This window comes from Telmatherina bonti, assembly GCF_933228915.1.
Source record: "Telmatherina bonti genome assembly, chromosome: 8".
Taxonomy (NCBI): Eukaryota; Metazoa; Chordata; class Actinopteri; order Atheriniformes; family Telmatherinidae; genus Telmatherina; species Telmatherina bonti.
In genome coordinates, this window is record NC_136626.1 from 1,907,364 (window position 1) to 1,930,991 (window position 23,628).

The 23,628-nt window shown below is 51.0% G+C and overlaps 1 protein-coding gene across 1 annotated transcript in view; it reads left to right on the forward strand.

Moving 5' to 3' along the window:
• Positions 1 to 23,628, forward strand: part of nrd1b (nardilysin b (N-arginine dibasic convertase)) — a gene marked incomplete at its 3' end in the record, with an annotated part of 44,529 nt that overhangs the window by 14,817 nt on the left and 6,084 nt on the right. Inside the window, exons 8-21 of the mRNA XM_079244723.1 lie at positions 15 to 137; positions 5,287 to 5,344; positions 8,048 to 8,121; positions 8,195 to 8,264; positions 8,331 to 8,408; positions 8,483 to 8,603; positions 8,691 to 8,749; positions 8,869 to 8,923; positions 8,999 to 9,103; positions 9,202 to 9,325; positions 9,417 to 9,503; positions 11,856 to 11,975; positions 13,175 to 13,226; positions 14,982 to 15,132. Coding sequence (XP_079100849.1) covers positions 15 to 137; positions 5,287 to 5,344; positions 8,048 to 8,121; positions 8,195 to 8,264; positions 8,331 to 8,408; positions 8,483 to 8,603; positions 8,691 to 8,749; positions 8,869 to 8,923; positions 8,999 to 9,103; positions 9,202 to 9,325; positions 9,417 to 9,503; positions 11,856 to 11,975; positions 13,175 to 13,226; positions 14,982 to 15,132 — 1,277 coding nt within the window. The remainder of the gene's footprint in view (positions 1 to 14; positions 138 to 5,286; positions 5,345 to 8,047; positions 8,122 to 8,194; positions 8,265 to 8,330; positions 8,409 to 8,482; positions 8,604 to 8,690; positions 8,750 to 8,868; positions 8,924 to 8,998; positions 9,104 to 9,201; positions 9,326 to 9,416; positions 9,504 to 11,855; positions 11,976 to 13,174; positions 13,227 to 14,981; positions 15,133 to 23,628) is intronic.

Consider the following 23,628-nt stretch of genomic DNA (forward strand, 5'->3'; position numbering starts at 1 on the left):
TGTTTTCATGACAGGTAATGCTCAGACGTTAAAACATGAACCCAAACAGAACCAGATCAACACCTACCAGAGACTGCGAGACTTCTGGAAGAGGTTCTACTCTGCTCATTACATGACCCTTGCCGTGCAATCCAGAGGTACCACACACCACCAGAACCCAACAAAACCAAACACCAAAACCAAACGCCACCAGAACCCAATAAAACCACACCCCACCAGAACCCAACAAAACCAAACGCCACCAGAACCCAATAAAACCACACCCCACCAGAACCCAACAAAACCAAACGCCACCAGAACTCAAATAAACCACACACCACCAGAACCTTACAAAACCACACATCACCAGAACCCTACAGAACCACACACCACCAGAACCCTACAGAACCACACACCACCAGAACCTTACAGAACCACACACCACCAGAACCTTACAGAACAACACACCACCAAAACCCAACAAAACCACACACCACCAGAACCGTACAGAACCACACACCACCAGAACCTTACAGAACAACACACCACCAAAACCCAACAAAACCACACACCACCAGAACCCAACAGAACCACACAGCACCAGAACCCTACAGAACCACATCACATACCACCAGAATCCTACAGAACCACATCAAATAACACCAGAATCCTACAGAACCACACCACATAGCACCAAAACCCAACAGAACCACATCACACACCACCACAACCTTACAGAACCACACACCACCAGAACCCTACAGAACCACACACCACCAGAACCTTACAGAACCACACACCACCAGAACCTTACAGAACCACACACCACCAGAACCCAACAGAACCACAAACCACCAGAACCCTACAGAACCACATCACACACCACCAGAACCCTACAGAACCACATCACACACCACCAAAACCCAACAGAACCAAATCACACACCACCAAAACCCAAAAGAACCACATCACACACCACCAGAACCCAACAAAACACACACCACCAGAACCCTACAGAACCACACACCACCAGAACCTTACAGAACCACACACCACCAGAACCTTACAGAACCACACACCACCAGAACCCAACAGAACCACACACCACCAGAACCCTACAGAACCACACACCACCAGAACCTTACAGAACCACACACCACCAGAACCCTACAGAACCACATCACACACCACCAGAACCCTACAGAACCACATCACACACCACCAAAACCCCAACAGAACCAAATCACACACCACCAAAACCCAAAAGAACCACATCACACACCACCAGAACCCAACAAAACCACACACCACCAGAACCCTACAGAACCACACACCACCAGAACCTTACAGAACCACACACCACCAGAACCCAACAGAACCACAAACCACCAGAACCCTACAGAACCACAAACCACCAGAACCCTACAGAACCACATCACACACCACCAAAACCCAACAGAACCAAATCACACACCACCAAAACCCAAAAGAACCACATCACACACCACCAGAACCCAACAAAACCATACACCACCAGAACCCAACAAAACCACATCACACACCACCAGAACCCTACAGAACCACAAACAACCAGAACCCAACAGAACCACATCACACACATCCAAAACCCAACAGAACCACATCACACACATCCAAAACCCAACAGAACCACATCACACACCACCAGAACCCAACAAAATCACACACCACCAGAATCCTACAGAACCACATGACACACCACCAGAACCCTACAGAACCACATCACACACCACCAAAACCCAACAGAACCACATCACACACCATCAGAAGCCTACAGGACCATACCACATACCACCATAACCCTACAGAACTACACCAAATACCACCAGAACCCAACAGAACCACAAACAACCAGAACCCAACAGAACCACATCACACACCACCAGAACCCTACAGAACCACATCACACACCACCAGAACCCTACAGAACCACATCACACACCACCAAAACCCCAACAGAACCAAATCACACACCACCAAAACCCAAAAGAACCACATCACACACCACCAGAACCCAACAAAACCACACACCACCAGAACCCTACAGAACCACACACCACCAGAACCTTACAGAACCACACACCACCAGAACCCAACAGAACCACAAACCACCAGAACCCTACAGAACCACATCACACACCACCAAAACCCAACAGAACCAAATCACACACCACCAAAACCCAAAAGAACCACATCACACACCACCAGAACCCAACAAAACCACACACCACCAGAACCCAACAAAACCACATCACACACCACCAGAACCCTACAGAACCACAAACAACCAGAACCCAACAGAACCACATCACACACATCCAAAACCCAACAGAACCACATCACACACATCCAAAACCCAACAGAATCACATCACACACCACCAGAACCCAACAAAATCACACACCACCAGAATCCTACAGAACCACATGACACACCACCAGAACCCTACAGAACCACATCACACACCACCAAAACCCAACAGAACCACATCACACACCATCAGAAGCCTACAGGACCATACCACATACCACCATAACCCTACAGAACTACACCAAATACCACCAGAACCCAACAGAACCACAAACAACCAGAACCCAACAGAACCACATCACACACCACCAGAACCCTACAGAACCACATCACACACCACCAGAACACAACAGAACCACATCACACACCACCAAAACCCTACAGAACCACATCACACACCATCAGAACCCTACAGAACCACATCACACACCACCAAAACACAACAGAACCACATCACACACCACCAGAACCCTACAGAATCACACCAAATACCACCAGAACCTTACAGAACCAAACCAAATACCACCAGAACCCGAAAGAACCACACCAAATACTACCAGAACCCTACAGAACCACACCAAATACCACCAGAACCCTACATAACCACACCACCAGAACCTTACAGAACCACACACCACCAGAACCCTACAGAACCACACACCACCAGAACCCAACAGAACCAAATCACACACCACCAGAACCCTACAGAACCACATCACACTCAATTCAATTCAATTCAACTTTATTTATATAGCGTCAAATCACGGCAATGCCATCTCAAGACGCTTTACAGACAGAGGGGAAAACATAATGAAGGCCAATTCATAACAGCCTATATAAGGAAACCAACAGATTGAGTTGAGTCCAACTCAATCTCCCACCCTGAGCAAGCACACTGGCGACAGTGGGAAGGAAAAAACTCCCTTTTAACAGGAAGGAAACCTCCGGCAGAACCCGGCTCAGGACAGGCAGCCATCTGCCTCTGCTGTGTGGGGGGAAGAGGACAGAAAGACAACAGACAACAGGAACTGCTACTCCCGGCCAGGGAGACCTGCTGAGACAGGAGACATACATGGTAATGATGCAACACTGTTATGGGGGGGGGGGGGGGGGGGGATAAAAGAGAAAGATAAAAAGAAAGAAGCTCAGTGTATCAGGAAATGTCCCTCAGCAGTCTAAACCTATAGCAGCATAACTAAGGGATGCTAACCATCCCTAGCTATAGGACTTATCAAAAAGATAAGTCTTCAGCCTAGTCTTAAAGGTGGGGAGGGTGTCTGCTTCCCTAACACTAACTGGGAGCTTATTCCATAAGAGAGGGGCCTGATAACCAAAGGCTCTGCCTCCTGCTCGGCTCTTTGAGACTCTAGGAACCACAAGTAAGCCTGCAGTCTGCGAACGAAGTACTCTGCTTGGTATATAAGGAACTATGAGGTCTTTGATATATAGTGGTGCCTGGTTGTGGAGGGCTTTATATGTAAGGAGAAGGATTTTAAATTCTATTCTAGATTCAACAGGCAGCCAATGAAGAGAGGCTAAAACTGGAGAAATATGATCTCTCCTGCTGGTTCTGGTCAGGACTCTGGCTGCAGAATTCTGGATCAGCTGAAGGCTTTTCAGGGCATATTTAGGACAGCCCAGTAATAGAGAGTTACAGTAATCTAGTCTCGAAGTAACAAAAGCGTGAACCAGTTTTTCTGCATCACTCTGAGACAGAATGTCCCTAATTTTGGCTATATTACGTAAATGAAAGAAGGCTGTTTTAGTAACCTGCTTAATATGTGGACCAAAGGACAGGTCAGGGTCAAATATTACTCCAAGGTTTCTCACTCCACACACACCACCAGAACCCTACAGAACCACATGACACACCACCAGAACCCTACAGAACTTCAACACCAGAACCCTACAGAACCACATCACACACCACCAGAACCCTACAGAACTACACCACATACCACCAGAACCACATCACACACCACCAGAACCCTACAGAACCACAAACAACCAGAACCCAACAGAACCACATCACACACCACCAGAACCCTACAGAACCACATCACACACCACCAAAACACAACAGAACCACATCACACACCATCAGAAGCCTACAGGACCATACCACATACCACCATAACCCTACAGAACTACACCAAATACCACCAGAACCCAACAGAACCACATCACACACCACCAAAACCCAACAGAACCACATCACACACCATCAGAACCCTACAGAACCACACCACACACCACCAGAACCCTACAGAATCACACCAAATACCACCAGAACCCTACAGAACCCGACAGAACCACACCAAATACCACCAGAACCTTACAGAACCAAACCAAATACCACCAGAACCCTACAGAACCACACCAAATACTACCAGAACCCTACAGAACCACACCAAATAGCACCAGAACCCTACAGAACCACACCAAATACCACCAGAACCCGACAGAAACACACCACATACCACCAGAATCCTACAGAACCACATCACACACCACCAAAACCCAACAGAACCACATCACACACCACCAGAACCCTACAGAACTACACCACATACCACCAGAACCACATCACACACCACCAGAACCCCACAGAACCACACCACCAGAACCCAACAGAACCACACCACATACCACCAGAACCCTATAGAACCACACCACATACCACCAGAACCCAATAGAACAACATCACACACCACCAGAACCCAATAGAACCACATCAGACACCACCAGAACCCAATAGAACCACATCAGACACCACCAGAACCCAATGGAACCGCACCACACACCACCAGAACCCTACAGAACCACATCACACACCATCAGAACCCTACAGAACCACACCACACACCACCAGAACCCTACAGAACCACACCACACACCACCAGAACCCGACAGAACTACACCAATGTTATTTGGTGAAAAAGTTGACTGTGTCCTCAGAGACTCTGGACACACTGGAGGACTGGGTGAAGGACATTTTCATCAAGATCCCCAACAAGTAAGAACACACAGTCACACACATCAGTGTGTGATGGGAGGAGGGTGGAAGGATGATTCAGTTCAATTCAACTTTATTTATATAGCGTTAAATCACAGCAATGCCATCTCAAGACGCTTTACAGACAGAGAAGAAAACATAATGAAATTCATAACAGCCTATATAAGGAAACCAACAGATTGAGTTGAGTCCAACTCAATCTCCCATCCAGAGCAAGCACACTGGCGACAGTGGGAAGGAAAAAACTCCCTTTTAACAGGAAGGAAACCTCCGGCAGAACCCGGCTCAAGGACAGGCAGCCATCTGGGGGGGGGGGGGGGATAAAGAGAAAAAGAAAGAAGTCTTCAGCCTAGCAAGATAAGTACGGACACAAGTCCTTTGTCTGAGGCCATAAGAAGGTCATTAGTAACTTTCACCAATGCCGTCTCAGTGCTATGATGAGCTCTAAATTCTGACTGAAACTCCTCGCATAAATTATTTCTGCTCAGGTGGGCATGTAGCTGAGCTGAAACTATTTTCTCCAGAATTTTGGACATAAACGGGAGGTTAGATATAGGTCTATAATTTGCTATCACCTCTGGATCCAGAGATTGCTTTTTAAGTAAAGGCTTGATTACAGCAGTTTTAAATGATTGTGGTACATATCCTGTCACTAAAGACATATTGATAAGATTTAGTAGTGATGTATTAATTAAAGGGAAAATGTCCTTAAAGAGGCTCGTTGGGAGAGGGTCTAAGATACAGGTGGATGGTTTAGATGAAGCTATTATTTTAGTTAATTCAGAGGGTTGGACAGGACAGAAACTATTGAGACACAAGTCAGATCCTGGTTCTAAGGATGCTTCGGAGACCACAACAGGCTCAACATTATAGGTAGAAGGAAGAATATTGTGAATTTGATCTCTAATAGTATCAATTTTATTCCTGAAAAAATACATGAAATCATCACAGCTAAGTGAGAAAGGAATACATGGCTCCACAGCGCTCCGGCTCCTAGTAAGCCTAGCTACAGTGCTGAAAAGAAACCGAGGGTTGTTTTTGTTTTCCTCTATCAATGATGAATAATAAGCTGTTCTTGCCGTACGTAAGGCTTTTTTGTATAAAATTAAACTTTCTTTCCAGGTTAAGTGAGACTCCTCTAGTCCTGATGAACGCCATCTGTTTTCCAAACGCCTTGATGCCTGTTTTAGAGCTCGAAGCTGGGAATTAAACCAGGGAGCCTTCATAATCTTACCTAATTTCTTCTTCTTTAGGGGAGCAACATTATCCAAGGTTGTACGCATTGAAGCTGTTATAGTATCAGCATGTTGATCAATCTGAGCAGGAGTAAGGCTTAAAGGGGGACTCTCAGTCATGCTAACACATGGTAGAGGGGAAAAAATTGATTCAATTGATTGTTTAAATTTTGTAATATTATTGTCTGATAAACATCTACTATAGTAGAATTTATTTTTGGTCAGTGAGTAATCAAATAAAGTGAATTCAAAGGTTAATAAGAAGTGATCGGACAAGACAGGGTTTTGAGGAAATACTTTGAGCTTATCAGTCTCAATACCAGATGTTAGAACCAGATCAAGAGTGTGACCATGAGAGTGAGTGGCTCCATGGACATTTAGTGAAAACCCAATTGAGTTTAGAATAGAGCTAAAGGAAATGTTTAAACTATCATTTTCATGGTCAACATGAATATTAAAATCACCTAGTACAATGACTTTATCAGTAGTCAGCACTAACTCAGACAAGAGATCAGAGAATTGGGTCAGAAACTCGGAGTAAGGTCCAGGTGGGCGATACACTAATGCTAAAAGGAGCGGTTTCTCTCAATTCCATTTTGGATGAGATAAATTTAATGTCAGGAATTCAAAGGATTTATAGTTAGTTTTGTGCTTAGGATTAATTAATAATTCTGACTGAAAAATAGCTGCAACACCTCCTCCTCTGCCTGTAGTTCTAGGAATGTGAAAGTTTAAATAGTTAGCTGGCGTAGCTTCATTAATACTAACATAATCCTCTTGCTGTAACCAGGTTTCCGTAAGACAGAATAAATCAATGTGGTGATCACCTATCAAGTCATTGACTAATAAAGACTTATTTGGGAGGGATCTAATATTCAGTAGGCCACACTTTATTGTCTTATTTTCAGATTTTATTAGATCCATTGTTTTTATTTTTATGAGGTTCTCACGATTAACCCCAGAAGTGTTTTTGTGTTGTTTAATTTATGGGAGGACAGGGGGAGGACAGGGGGAGTGTAATGGGAGGACAGGGGGAGGACATTGAGAAGATAGTGGGAGTGTAATGGGAGGATAATGGGAGGACAGGGGGAGGACATTGAGAAGATAGTGGGAGTGTAATGGGAGGATAATGGGAGGACAGGGGGAGTGTAATGGGAGGACAGGGGGAGGACAGGGGGAGTGTAATGGGATGACAGGGGGAGGACAGGGGGAGTGTAATGGGATGACAGGGGGAGGACAGGGGGAGTGTAATGGGAGGACAGGGGGAGGACATTGAGAAGATAGTGGGAGTGTAATGGGAGGATAATGGGAGGACAGGGGGAGTGTAATGGGATGACAGGGGGAGGACAGGGGGAGTGTAATGGGATGAAAAGGGGGAGGACAGTGGGTGTGTAATGGGAGGATAATGGGAGGACAGGGGGAGGACAGGGGGAGGACAGGGGGGATCTAACCTGCGGTCTCTCTCCAGTGGGGAACTCCAGCCAGACTTCTCCCACCTGCAGCAGCCCTTCGACACGCCCTCCTTCACCAGGCTCTACAGAGGTCTGTTGACGTTACGTAGCGACGCTCCTCCTCTTCACCACAGCGTGATGAAGACTGTCTGCCTGTGTTTCAGTGGTTCCTGTGAGGAAGGTTCATGCTCTGACCATCAGCTGGGCCGTACCACCACAAGGGAAACACTACAGGTGAGTCCGGCCCGGTTCTGGTTCCAGATCAGGGGTGATGTCCGCTGACGTCTGTGTCTCCGTCAGAGTGAAACCTCTTCATTACATCTCCTGGCTGATCGGACACGAAGGAGCTGGAAGCATCCTCTCTCTGCTCAGGAAGAAGTAAGTTCTGGACCGGGTCAGACTGGGTTGGACCAGATCAGACCGGGTCAGACCGGGTCCTTGTGTTTTTCTAGGTGCTGGGCTCTGGCCCTGTTTGGAGGGAACAGCGAGACGGGCTTTGACCAGAACTCTACGTACTCCATCTTCTCCATCTCCGTAACGCTCACCGACCAGGGCTTCCAGAACTTCTACCAGGTAAAGCAGCCAGGTGGTTGCAGGATGCTGGCTGCCATGGCAACAGCAGGTATGTCAGTCTTGATCCTGTTGCGGTCCTATGTGCAGGTGGTCCACTTTGTGTTCCAGTACCTGAAGATGCTGCAGGCTCTGGGACCCCAGCAGAGGTCAGAGACCACCGTGGCGTACACCGCTGTAGATCGGGTTCAGCCACTTCCCGATCCAGTTTCACTTGTCTGAATCTGTTGCCGTGGAAACGGCCATTCACAGGTGTGTGTGGTTTCAGGATCTATGAGGAGATTCAGAAGATTGAAGCCAACGAGTTTCGCTACCAGGAGCAGGTGTGTGTTCAGAGACACACTGCCAGCTTTCTGATTGGTCGCTGAGCGTCACATGGTGCCCTCTCTGTCCAACAGACCGACCCCGTTGAGTTCGTGGAGAACATCTGCGAGAACATGCAGCTGTTCCCCAAACAGGATTTCCTGACCGGAGACCAGCTCATGTTCCAGTACAACCCAGAGGTGCGTAGGAGTGAGTCCAGTCCAGGTTCTGCTCCCGATTCTGGTCCAGGTTCTGATCCAGGTTCTGGTTGTGTTTCCCTTGTAAACGGTGGCTTCAGGTGATCGGAGCGGTCCTGTCCCTGCTGACTCCAGACAGGTGCAACCTGCTGCTGTTGTCTCCGGAGAACCACGGTCTCTGTCCTCTGAGGGAGAAGTGGTTCGGTACCAGCTACAGCTGCGAGGGTACGACCCCACCAACCCTGCTGGTCCAGCTCTCTGGTCCAGGTCCAGTCTACCGGTCCAGTTCTCCTGTTATAAAGGCTGGTCTCTGCAGATCTCCCAGAGGAGTGGACCCGGCGCTGGACGGGAGACTTCCCTCTGCACCCGGATCTCCACCTTCCTGCAGAGAACCAGTTCATCGGTAAGTTCTCCTCCGGTTCCCGGTCTTTCACTGACCGTTCGACTCTTCTAGCGTGGAGTTCATGACGTTTAGAAGAGCTGAATCTGTCGCAGGTAAAGCTGGAAGCACCCGTCCTGAACAGCCTCCATCCGACCTTATACAACTTCCCAGCAGTAAGAATTAAACAACACAAAAACACTTCTGGGGTTAATCGTAAAAACCTCATAAAAATAAAAACAATGGATCTAATAAAATCTGAAAATAAGACAATAAAGTGTGGCCTACTGAATATTAGATCCCTCCCAAATAAGTCTTTATTAGTCAATGACTTGATAGGTGATCACCACATTGATTTATTCTGTCTTACGGAAACCTGGTTACAGCAAGAGGATTATGTTAGTATTAATGAAGCTACGCCAGCTAACTATTTAAACTTTCACATTCCTAGAACTACAGGCAGAGGAGGAGGTGTTGCAGCTATTTTTCAGTCAGAATTATTAATTAGTCCTAAGCTCAAAACTAACTATAAATCCTTTGAATTCCTGACATTAAATTTATCTCATCCAAAATGGAATTGAGAGAAACCGCTCCTTTTAGCATTAGTGTATCGCCCACCTGGACCTTACTCCGAGTTTCTGACCCAATTCTCTGATCTCTTGTCTGAGTTAGTGCTGACTACTGATAAAGTCATTGTACTAGGTGATTTTAATATTCATGTTGACCATGAAAATGATAGTTTAAACATTTCCTTTAGCTCTATTCTAAACTCAGTTGGGTTTTCACAAAATGTCCATGGAGCCACTCACTCTCATGGTCATACTCTTGATCTGGTTCTAACATCTGGTATTGAGACTGATAAGCTCAAAGTATTTCCTCAAAACCCTGTCTTGTCCGATCACTTCTTATTAACCTTTGAATTCACTTCATTTGATTACTCACTGACCAAAAATAAATTCTACTATAGTAGATGTTTATCAGACAATATTATTACAAAATTTAAACAATCAATTGAATCAATTTTTTCCCCTCTACCATGTGTTAGCATGACTGAGAGTCCCCCTTTAAGCCTTACTCCTGCTCAGATTGATCAACATGCTGATACTATAACAGCTTCAATGCGTACAACCTTGGATAATGTTGCTCCCCTAAAGAAGAAGAAATTAGGTAAGATTATGAAGGCTCCCTGGTTTAATTCCCAGCTTCGAGCTCTAAAACAGGCATCAAGGCGTTTGGAAAACAGATGGCGTTCATCAGGATTAGAGGAGTCTCACTTAACCTGGAAAGAAAGTTTAATTGTATACAAAAAAGCCTTACGTACGGCAAGAACAGCTTATTATTCATCATTGATAGAGGAAAACAAAAACAACCCTCGGTTTCTTTTCAGCACTGTAGCTAGGCTTACTAGGAGCCGGAGAGCTGTGGAGCCATGTATTCCTTTCTCACTTAGCTGTGATGATTTCATGTATTTTTTCAGGAATAAAATTGATACTATTAGAGATCAAATTCACAATATTCTTCCTTCTACTTATAATGTTGAGTCTGTTGTGGTCTCCGAAGCATCCTTAGAACCAGGATCTGACTTGTGTCTCAATAGTTTCTGTCCTGTCCAACCCTCTGAATTAACTAAAATAATAGCTTCATCTAAACCATCCACCTGTATCTTAGACCCTCTCCCAACGAGCCTCTTTAAGGACATTTTCCCTTTAATTAATACATCACTACTAAATCTTATCAATATGTCTTTAGTGACAGGATATGTACCACAATCATTTAAAACTGCTGTAATCAAGCCTTTACTTAAAAAGCAATCTCTGGATCCAGAGGTGATAGCAAATTATAGACCTATATCTAACCTCCCGTTTATGTCCAAAATTCTGGAGAAAATAGTTTCAGCTCAGCTACATGCCCACCTGAGCAGAAATAATTTATGCGAGGAGTTTCAGTCAGGATTTAGAGCTCATCATAGCACTGAGACGGCATTGGTGAAAGTTACTAATGACCTTCTTATGGCCTCAGACAAAGGACTTGTGTCCGTACTTATCTTGCTAGGCTGAAGACTTCTTTCTTTTTCTCTTTATCCCCCCCCCCCCCCCCCCCCAGATGGCTGCCTGTCCTGAGCCGGGTTCTGCCGGAGGTTTCCTTCCTGTTAAAAGGGAGTTTTTTCCTTCCCACTGTTGCCAGTGTGCTTGCTCAGGATGGGAGATTGAGTTGGACTCAACTCAATCTGTTGGTTTCCTTATATAGGCTGTTATGAATTTCATTATGTTTTCTTCTCTGTCTGTAAAGCGTCTTGAGATGGCATTGCCGTGATTTGACGCTATATAAATAAAGTTGAATTGAATTGAATTGAATCTTTAATTCTCGTTTCCACAGCGACGGACTTCACCCTGAAGACATCCGACTGTCCCGACTCGGAGTTTCCGCTTCGTATTGTGGACGACGAGCGCGGCTCTCTGTGGTACAAGAAGGACAACAAGTTCAAGATCCCAAAAGGTGAGTCCTCACCTGAGGTCTAGAGGACATCTGGAAGCTTTGTCCCCACTAACGCTGCAGCTATCGATTGCAATTGATTAATTAGATGCTATAATCAATTGATTCATTGATCAATCGGAAAAGTTTATTCTGATTTCTTCATAGACTGTAAACAAAAGATGGGCGGAGCCTTCGTGAGGAACCTGTAGCTTTCTGAAGAGCTGAATTGAAGCTCATTGGGCGATTCCTACAATCTCCATCTTCGGAGCGTTGTCCCAACGTGTGGGAACGTCATCCCAACGCGTGGGAACGTCGTCCCGACGCGTGGGACTGTCGTCCCAACGGGAACGTCGTCCTGACGCGTGGGAACGTTGTCCCGTCGCGTGGGAACGTCGTCCCGTCGCGTGGGAATGTCGTCCCAACGGGAACGTCGTCCCGACGCGTGGGAACGTCGTCCCAACGGGAACGTCGTCCTGACGCGTGGGAACGTTGCCCCGTCGCGTGGGAACGTTGTCCCGTCGCGTGGGAATGTCGTCCCAACGGGAACGTCGTCCCGACGCGTGGGAATGTTGTCCCGTCGCGTGGGAACGTCGTCCCGTCGCGTGGGAATGTCGTCCCAACGGGAACGTCGTCCCGACACGTGGGAATGTTGTCCCGTCGCGTGGGAACGTCGTCCCGTCGCGTGGGAATGTCGTCCCAACGGGAATGTCGTCCCAACGGGAACGTCGTCCCGACGCGTGGGAACGTTGTCCCGTCGCGTGGGAACGTCGTCCCGTCGCGTGGGAATGTCGTCCCAACGGGAACGTCGTCCCGACGCGTGGGAACGTTGTCCCGTCACGTGGGAACGTCGTCCCGACGCGTGGGAACGTTGTCCCGTCACGTGGGAATGTTGTCCCGACGCGTGGGAATGTCGTCCCGACGCGTGGGAATGTCGTCCCAAAGGGAACGTCGTCCCAAAGGGAACGTCGTCCCGTCGCGTGGGAATGTCGTCCTGACGCGTGGGAATGTCGTCCCAACGGGAACGTCGTCCCGTCGCGTGGGAATGTCGTCCCGACGCGTGGGAATGTCGTCCCAAAGGGAACGTCGTCCCGTCGCGTGGGAATGTCGTCCCAACGGGAACGTCGTCCCGTCACGTGGGAACGTCGTCCCGACACTTGGGAACATTGTGGGAGCAGCTGCTTTCTCTGTGTGACCTCTGTTTATGTTTCGGTGTTTTCCAGCGTACATCCGCTTCCACCTGATCTCGCCGACGGTCCAGAAAAGTCCTGAGAAGTAGGACACACACCTGAACACACACACACACACACACACACACACACACACACACACACACACACACACATCATAGACACTAAACAGGAAGCTGGATTTTCCCTGATCAACGTAACTTCAGGGTTTGTTCCCGGGTAAATCACCATGGTTACTTCCGCTTAACGTTTAACCAGCTTCAGAGCTGGTTATGTTCTGCTCACCTCCTGACCAATGAGATCCCATCCAGGTTGGTTGTGGGAGGAGCTTAAGATAGGAAGTGGTTTAATTATAATTATAATTAATAATTAATAATGATGAAGTAATGGTGTTAACTATGTCATAGACGAAGACTTCCTGCTGTTGCCATGGCAACGGTGTTGCTTCAACTCTGGGTGATGGTTTGATTTTTCAGATAGTCTTTTTCATATAGTATAGATGGAAAATTCTCTTCTCCAAAATAAAGTTTTTTTTCCAGGAGCATAAAAGTATTTTTCTCACCACCTAACTATCAAAATAAGCCTGACGTGGAATGAAACTATTTCTATGGTGATCAATAACCTAAATATTTGTCGTCGTGAGGACAAAATGTCCAGCGACATCTTTATAACGTCACCCTGAGATGTAGCAGACTGCGCTAATCAAAGCTAATCGTTTTATACTAAACTGATGGGAAAACGTCTGATGATGCGCATATCAGGTAATTAATTAGGAATTAAACGCACAGCGTTATGTCAACACCTACTCCATCCAATTCCCAGTAAGACCAGTAACATCTGCAGCTGATCCAGATGCTGCTGGTTTTAACTGGAACTAAAGACTAGTTTACCATCTTTACACCAGCTTTCAGTGGGAGACCCTAAAACCCTGCTGGTGGTCTACAGAATCCCAGACCAGTTCATGTCCAGAACAGAAGTGGAAAACGTTCACGGGGTTTTAGATCCAAAGACCAGACCAGAGACCAGAACAGAATCAAGACCAGAGACCAGACCAGAGTCCAGAACAGAATCAAGACCAGAGACCAGACCAGAGTCCAGAACAGAATCAAGACCAGAGACCAGACCAGAGTCCAGACCCGAATCAAGAAGACCAGACCAGAGACCAGAACAGAATCAAGACCAGAGACCAGACCAGAGTCCAGACCCGAATCAAGACAAGAGACCAGACCAAAGTTCAGACCCGAATCAAGACCAGAGACCAGACCAGAGTCCAGAACAGAATCAAGACCAGAGACCAGACCAGAGTCCAGAACAGAATCAAGACCAGAGACCAGACCAAAGTCCAGACCCGAATCAAGACAAGAGACCAGACCAAAGTCCAGAACAGAATCAAGACCAGAGACCAGACCAGAGTCCAGAACAGAATCAAGACCAGAGACCAGACCAGAGTCCAGAACAGAATCAAGGAGGTTATCACCATTTGGATCCAGGAAGGTCTTGGTGGAGGTTTACGCTGATCGAGTGTTTTTCTGGGTAACTTCTGAATTACAGTTTTGGTAAAATACTTTATTTTTTATATTTTGTCCTACTGTATGTAGTGATAAATTAATAAATGTAAAAAATAAGAAAAAAATAGATAAATCCAAATGCATTAATAAACAATCAAACATGTTAGACTCAAATTCATTTCTACATTTACTTATATTGCAGCTACCTTATGTCTTGGTTAACCAGATAACGGGGAGATAACTGGGTTGGTTAGTCCTGATTCAGGTCCGGTTCAGGGACACAATGATGCTGCTGGGTGAAGATTATGCTTCCTCCTCTTCCTCCTCCTCAGTCTGGTTCTGTTCGACCTCTTGGTCAACATCTTGGCCCACAACCTGGCAGAACCGGCCTACGATGCCAACGTGGCCCAGCTGGAGTACAAGCTGGTAGCTGGAGAACACGGTCTGATGATCCGACTGAAGGGCTTCAATCACAAGCTGCCGGTGAGGACACACACACACACACACACACACACACACACACACACAGGTGTGTTCAGGTCAGGTGATACAGGATCCATGAGACTCCATACCAGAAACAGAACCATTATTAAACCTGGTTTTCTTCCATCAGCACAACTCGGTCTGCAGAAAACAAAAAAAGAATAAAGCGAGCAAATACACAATGATTTAGAAAAAGGTGAAATAAACAATAAAATAAATTTTAAAAAAATTAAAACACATAAATTAAATTAGAACTGAAGAAGTTATGACGGCGTCCGCGAAAGGACCGCCCTCCCTGGCCAACGCCGCCGTTACTTGCTATCAATGCTGGGCCTCGTGACCCCCGGTCTGGCCTTTCACGTCCGTCCCTTTCACCCTCCGTCCCTTTCACCCTCCGTCCCTTTCACGTCCGTCCCTTTCACCCTCCGTCCCTTTCACCTCCGTCCCTTTCACGCCCGTCCCTTTCACGTCCGTCCCTTTAACGTCCGTCCGTTTCACCCTCCGTCCCTTTCACGTCCGTCCCTTTCACGTCCGTCCCTTTCACCCTCCGTCCCTTTCACCCTCCGTCCCTTTCACCTCCGTCCCTTTCACGTCCGTCCCTTTCACGTCCGTCCCTTTCACCTCCGTCCCTTTCACGTCCGTCCCTTTCACCTCCGTCCCTTTCACCTCCGTCCCTTTCACCTCCGTCCCTTTCACGTCCGTCCCTTTCACGTCCGTCCCTTTCACCTCCGTCCCTTTCACGTCCGTCCCTTTCACCTCCGTCCCTTTCACGTCCGTCCCTTTCACGTCCGTCCCTTTCACCTCCGTCCCTTTCACGTCCGTCCCTTTCACGTCCGTCCCTTTCACGTCCGTCCCTTTCACCTCCGTCCCTTTCACCTCCGTCCCTTTCACCTCCGTCCGTTTCACCCTCCGTCCCTTTCACGTCCGTCCCTTTCACTTCCGTCCCTTTCACTTCCGTCCCTTTCACGTCCGTCCCTTTCACGTCCGTCCCTTTCACCTCCGTCCCTTTCACCTCCGTCCCTTTCACGTCCGTCCCTTTCACGTCCGTCCCTTTCACCTCCGTCCCTTTCACGTCCGTCCCTTTCACCTCCGTCCCTTTCACCTCCGTCCCTTTCACCTCCGTCCCTTTCACGTCCGTCCCTTTCACGTCCGTCCCTTTCACCTCCGTCCCTTTCACGTCCGTCCCTTTCACGTCCGTCCCTTTCACCTCCGTCCCTTTCACCTCCGTCCCTTTCACGTCCGTCCCTTTCACGTCCGTCCCTTTCACGTCCGTCCCTTTAACGCCCGTCCGTTTCACCCTCCGTCCCTTTCACGTCCGTCCCTTTCACCTCCGTCCCTTTCACGTCCGTCCCTTTCACCTCCGTCCCTTTCACCTCCGTCCCTTTCACGTCCGTCCCTTTCACCTCCGTCCCTTTCACGTCCGTCCCTTTCACGTCCGTCCCTTTCACCTCCGTCCCTTTCACCTCCGTCCCTTTAACGTCCGTCCCTTTCACGTCCGTCCCTTTCACGTCCGTCCCTTTCACGTCCGTCCCTTTCACCTCCGTCCCTTTCACCTCCGTCCCTTTCACCTCCGTCCCTTTCACGTCCGTCCCTTTCACGTCCGTCCCTTTCACCTCCGTCCCTTTCACCTCCGTCCCTTTAACGTCCGTCCCTTTCACCTCCGTCCCTTTCACCTCCGTCCCTTTAACGTCCGTCCCTTTCACGTCCGTCCCTTTAACGTCCGTCCCTTTCACCTCCGTCCCTTTAACGTCCGTCCATTTCACGTCCGTCCCTTTCACGTCCGTCCCTTTAACGCCCGTCCCTTTCACCTCCGTCCCTTTCACGTCCGTCCCTTTCACGTCCGTCCCTTTAACGTCCGTCCCTTTCACCTCCGTCCCTTTAACGTCCGTCCCTTTCACGCCCGTCCCTTTAACGCCCGTCCCTTTCACCTCCGTCCCTTTCACGTCCGTCCCTTTCACCTCCGTCCCTTTAACGCCCGTCCCTTTCACCTCCGTCCCTTTCACCTCCGTCCCTTTCACGTCCGTCCCTTTCACCTCCGTCCCTTTCACGTCCGTCCCTTTCACCTCCATCCCTTTCACCTCCGTCCCTTTAACGTCCGTCCCTTTCACCTCCGTCCCTTTAACGTCCGTCCCTTTCACGTCCGTCCCTTTAACGTCCGTCCCTTTCACCTCCGTCCCTTTCACGTCCGTCCCTTTCACCTCCGTCCCTTTCACGTCCGTCCCTTTCACGTCCGTCCCTTTCACGTCCGTCCCTTTAACGCCCGTCCGTTTCACCTCCGTCCCTTTCACGTCCGTCCCTTTCACGTCCGTCCCTTTCACCTCCGTCCCTTTCACGTCCGTCCCTTTAACGTCCGTCCCTTTCACCTCCGTCCGTTTCACCCTCCGTCCCTTTCACGTCCGTCCCTTTCACCTCCGTCCCTTTCACCTCCGTCCGTTTCACCCTCCGTCCCTTTCACGTCCGTCCCTTTAACGCCCGTCCGTTTCACCCTCCGTCCCTTTCACGTCCGTCCCTTTCACCTCCGTCCCTTTCACGTCCGTCCCTTTCACCTCCGTCCCTTTCACGTCCGTCCCTTTCACGTCCGTCCCTTTCACCTCCGTCCCTTTCACCTCCGTCCCTTTCACGTCCGTCCCTTTCACGTCCGTCCCTTTCACCTCCGTCCCTTTCACCTCCGTCCGTTTCACCCTCCGTCCCTTTCACGTCCGTCCCTTTCACTTCCGTCCCTTTCACGTCCGTCCCTTTCACCTCCGTCCCTTTCACTTCCGTCCCTTTCACGTCCGTCCCTTTCACCTCCGTCCCTTTCACGTCCGTCCCTTTCACCTCCGTCCCTTTCACGTCCGTCCCTTTCACGTCCGTCCCTTTCACCTCCGTCCCTTTCACCTCCGTCCCTTTCACGTCCGTCCCTTTCACGTCCGTCCCTTTCACCTCCGTCCCTTTCACGTCCGTCCCTTTCACGTCCGTCCCTTTCACGTCCGTCCCTTTCACCTCCGTCCCTTTCACGTCCGTCCCTTTCACCTCCGTCCCTTTCACCTTCGTCCCTTTCACGTCCGTCCCTTTCACCTCCGTCCCTTTAACGTCTGTCCCTTTCACCTCCGTCCCTTTCACCTCCGTCCCTTTCACGTCTGTCCCTTTCACTTCCGTCCCTTTCACGTCCGTCCCTTTCACCTCCGTCCCTTTCACGTCCGTCCCTTTCACCTCCGTCCCTTTCACGTCCGTCCCTTTCACCTCCGTCCCTTTCACGTCCGTCCCTTTCACCTCCGTCCCTTTCACGCCTGTCCCTTTCACTTCCGTCCCTTTCACGTCCGTCCCTTTCACCTCCGTCCCTTTCACCTCCGTCCCTTTCACCTCCGTCCCTTTCACCTCCGTCCCTTTCACGTCCGTCCCTTTCACGCCCGTCCCTTTAACGCCCGTCCCTTTAACGCCCGTCCCTTTCACCTCCGTCCCTTTCACGTCCGTCCCTTTCACCTCCGTCCCTTTAACGCCCGTCCCTTTCACCTCCGTCCCTTTCACCTCCGTCCCTTTCACGTCCGTCCCTTTCACCTCCGTCCCTTTCACGTCCGTCCCTTTCACCTCCGTCCCTTTCACCTCCGTCCCTTTCACGTCCGTCCCTTTCACCTCCGTCCCTTTCACGTCCGTCCCTTTCACGTCCGTCCCTTTAACGTCCGTCCCTTTCACGTCCGTCCCTTTCACCTCCGTCCCTTTCACCTCCGTCCGTTTCACCCTCCGTCCCTTTCACGTCCGTCCCTTTCACCTCCGTCCCTTTCACCTCCGTCCGTTTCACCCTCCGTCCCTTTCACGTCCGTCCCTTTCACGTCCGTCCCTTTCACCTCCGTCCCTTTCACCTCCGTCCCTTTCACGTCCGTCCCTTTCACGTCCGTCCCTTTCACCTCCGTCCCTTTCACCTCCGTCCGTTTCACCCTCCGTCCCTTTCACGTCCGTCCCTTTCACTTCCGTCCCTTTCACGTCCGTCCCTTTCACCTCCGTCCCTTTCACTTCCGTCCCTTTCACGTCCGTCCCTTTCACCTCCGTCCCTTTCACGTCCGTCCCTTTCACCTCCGTCCCTTTCACGTCCGTCCCTTTCACGTCCGTCCCTTTCACCTCCGTCCCTTTCACCTCCGTCCCTTTCACGTCCGTCCCTTTCACGTCCGTCCCTTTCACCTCCGTCCCTTTCACCTCCGTCCCTTTCACGTCCGTCCCTTTCACGTCCGTCCCTTTCACGTCCGTCCCTTTCACCTCCGTCCCTTTCACGTCCGTCCCTTTCACCTCCGTCCCTTTCACCTTCGTCCCTTTCACGTCCGTCCCTTTCACCTCCGTCCCTTTAACGTCTGTCCCTTTCACCTCCGTCCCTTTCACCTCCGTCCCTTTCACGCCCGTCCGTTTCACCCTCCGTCCCTTTCACGTCTGTCCCTTTCACTTCCGTCCCTTTCACGTCCGTCCCTTTCACCTCCGTCCCTTTCACGTCCGTCCCTTTCACCTCCGTCCCTTTCACGTCCGTCCCTTTCACCTCCGTCCCTTTCACGTCCGTCCCTTTCACCTCCGTCCCTTTCACGCCTGTCCCTTTCACTTCCGTCCCTTTCACGTCCGTCCCTTTCACCTCCGTCCCTTTCACGTCCGTCCCTTTCACGTCCGTCCCTTTCACCTCCGTCCCTTTCACCTCCGTCCCTTTCACCTCCGTCCCTTTCACGTCCGTCCCTTTCACGCCCGTCCCTTTAACGCCCGTCCCTTTCACCTCCGTCCCTTTCACGTCCGTCCCTTTCACCTCCGTCCCTTTAACGCCCGTCCCTTTCACCTCCGTCCCTTTCACCTCCGTCCCTTTCACCTCCGTCCCTTTCACGTCCGTCCCTTTCACCTCCGTCCCTTTCACGTCCGTCCCTTTCACCTCCATCCCTTTCACCTCCGTCCCTTTAACGTCCGTCCCTTTCACCTCCGTCCCTTTAACGTCCGTCCCTTTCACGTCCGTCCCTTTAACGTCCGTCCCTTTCACCTCCGTCCCTTTCACGTCCGTCCCTTTCACCTCCGTCCCTTTCACGTCCGTCCCTTTCACGTCCGTCCCTTTAACGTCCGTCCCTTTCACGTCCGTCCCTTTCACCTCCGTCCCTTTCACCTCCGTCCGTTTCACCCTCCGTCCCTTTCACGTCCGTCCCTTTCACCTCCGTCCGTTTCACCCTCCGTCCCTTTCACGTCCGTCCCTTTCACGCCCGTCCGTTTCACCCTCCGTCCCTTTCACGTCCGTCCCTTTCACCTCCGTCCCTTTCACGTCCGTCCCTTTCACCTCCGTCCCTTTCACCTCCGTCCCTTTCACGTCCGTCCCTTTCACCTCCGTCCCTTTCACCTCCGTCCCTTTCACGTCCGTCCCTTTCACGTCCGTCCCTTTCACCTCCGTCCCTTTCACCTCCGTCCCTTTCACCTCCGTCCGTTTCACCCTCCGTCCCTTTCACGTCCGTCCCTTTCACTTCCGTCCCTTTCACGTCCGTCCCTTTCACCTCCGTCCCTTTCACTTCCGTCCCTTTCACGTCCGTCCCTTTCACCTCCGTCCCTTTCACGTCCGTCCCTTTCACCTCCGTCCCTTTCACGTCCGTCCCTTTCACCTCCGTCCCTTTCACCTCCGTCCCTTTCACGTCCGTCCCTTTCACGTCCGTCCCTTTCACCTCCGTCCCTTTCACGTCCGTCCCTTTCACGTCCGTCCCTTTCACGTCCGTCCCTTTCACCTCCGTCCCTTTCACGTCCGTCCCTTTCACCTCCGTCCCTTTCACCTCCGTCCCTTTCACGTCCGTCCCTTTCACCTCCGTCCCTTTCACGTCTGTCCCTTTCACCTCCGTCCCTTTCACGCCCGTCCGTTTCACCCTCCGTCCCTTTCACGTCTGTCCCTTTCACTTCCGTCCCTTTCACGTCCGTCCCTTTCACCTCCGTCCCTTTCACCTCCGTCCCTTTCACGTCCGTCCCTTTCACCTCCGTCCCTTTCACGTCCGTCCCTTTCACCTCCGTCCCTTTCACGCCCGTCCGTTTCACCCTCCGTCCCTTTCACGTCTGTCCCTTTCACTTCCGTCCCTTTCACGTCCGTCCCTTTCACCTCCGTCCCTTTCACGTCCGTCCCTTTCACGTCCGTCCCTTTCACGTCCGTCCCTTTCACCTCCGTCCCTTTCACGTCTGTCCCTTTCACTTCCGTCCCTTTCACGTCCGTCCCTTTCACCTCCGTCCCTTTCACCTCCGTCCCTTTCACCTCCGTCCCTTTCACCTCCGTCCCTTTCACGCCCGTCCCTTTCACCTCCGTCCCTTTCACGCCCGTCCGTTTCACCCTCCGTCCCTTTCACGTCTGTCCCTTTCACTTCCGTCCCTTTCACGTCCGTCCCTTTCACCTCCGTCCCTTTCACGTCCGTCCCTTTCACGTCCGTCCCTTTCACCTCCGTCCCTTTCACCTCCGTCCCTTTCACCTCCGTCCCTTCACGTCCGTCCCTTTCACGTCCGTCCCTTTCACCTCCGTCCCTTTCACGTCCGTCCCTTTCACCTCCGTCCCTTTCACGTCCGTCCCTTTCACGTCCGTCCCTTTCACGTCCGTCCCTTTCACCTCCGTCCCTTTCACCTCCGTCCCTTTCACGTCCGTCCCTTTCACCTCCGTCCCTTTCACCTCCGTCCCTTTCACGTCCGTCCCTTTAACGTCCGTCCCTTTCACCTCCGTCCCTTTCACCTCCGTCCCTTTAACGTCCGTCCCTTTCACGTCCGTCCCTTTAACGTCCGTCCCTTTCACCTCCGTCCCTTTAACGTCCGTCCATTTCACGTCCGTCCCTTTCACGTCCGTCCCTTTAACGCCCGTCCCTTTAACGCCCGTCCCTTTCACGCCCGTCCCTTTAACGTCCGTCCCTTTCACGTCCGTCCCTTTCACCTCCGTCCCTTTAACGCCCGTCCCTTTCACCTCCGTCCCTTTCACGTCCGTCCCTTTCACCTCCGTCCCTTTCACGTCCGTCCCTTTCACGTCCGTCCCTTTCACGTCCGTCCCTTTCACGTCCGTCCCTTTCACCTCCGTCCCTTTCACGTCCGTCCCTTTCACGTCCGTCCCTTTCACCTCCGTCCCTTTCACGTCCGTCCCTTTCACCTCCGTCCCTTTCACCTCCGTCCCTTTCACGTCCGTCCCTTTCACCTCCGTCCCTTTCACCTCCGTCCCTTTCACGTCCGTCCCTTTAACGTCCGTCCCTTTCACCTCCGTCCCTTTCACCTCCGTCCCTTTAACGTCCGTCCCTTTCACGTCCGTCCCTTTAACGTCCGTCCCTTTCACCTCCGTCCCTTTAACGTCCGTCCATTTCACGTCCGTCCCTTTCACGTCCGTCCCTTTAACGCCCGTCCCTTTAACGCCCGTCCCTTTCACGCCCGTCCCTTTAACGTCCGTCCCTTTCACGTCCGTCCCTTTCACCTCCGTCCCTTTAACGCCCGTCCCTTTCACCTCCGTCCCTTTCACGTCCGTCCCTTTCACCTCCGTCACTTTCACCTCCGTCCCTTTCACGTCCGTCCCTTTCACGTCCGTCCCTTTCACCTCCGTCCCTTTCACCTCCGTCCCTTTCACGTCCGTCCCTTTCACGTCCGTCCCTTTCACCTCCGTCCCTTTCACGTCCGTCCCTTTCACCTCCGTCCCTTTAACGTCCGTCCATTTCACGTCCGTCCCTTTCACGTCCGTCCCTTTCACCTCCGTCCCTTTCACCTCCGTCCCTTTCACGTCCGTCCCTTTCACCTCCGTCCCTTTCACGTCCGTCCCTTTCACGTCCGTCCCTTTCACGTCCGTCCCTTTCACCTCCGTCCCTTTCACGTCCGTCCCTTTCACCTCCGTCCCTTTCACGTCCGTCTCTTTCACGTCCGTCCCTTTCACGTCCGTCCCTTTCACCTCCGTCCCTTTCACCTCCGTCCCTTTCACGTCCGTCCCTTTCACGTCCGTCCCTTTCACCTCCGTCCCTTTCACGTCCGTCCCTTTCACTTCCGTCCCTTTCACGTCCGTCCCTTTCACGTCCGTCCCTTTCACCTCCGTCCCTTTCACGTCCGTCCCTTTCACGTCCGTCCCTTTCACCTCCGTCCCTTTCACCTCCGTCCCTTTCACGTCCGTCCCTTTCACGTCCATCCCTTTCACCTCCGTCCCTTTCACGTCCGTGCCTTTAACGTCCGTCCCTTTCACCTCCGTCCCTTTCACGTCCGTCCCTTTCACCTCCGTCCCTTTCACCTCCGTCCCTTTCACGTCCGTCCCTTTAACGTCCGTCCCTTTCACCTCCGTCCCTTTCACCTCCGTCCCTTTCACGTCCGTCCCTTTCACGTCCGTCCCTTTCACGTCCGTCCCTTTCACCTCCGTCCCTTTCACGTCCGTCCCTTTCACGTCCGTCCCTTTCACCTCCGTCCCTTTAACGTCCGTCCCTTTCACCTCCGTCCCTTTCACCTCCGTCCCTTTCACCTCCGTCCCTTTCACTTCCGTCCCTTTCACGTCCGTCCCTTTCACGTCCGTCCCTTTCACCTCCGTCCCTTTCA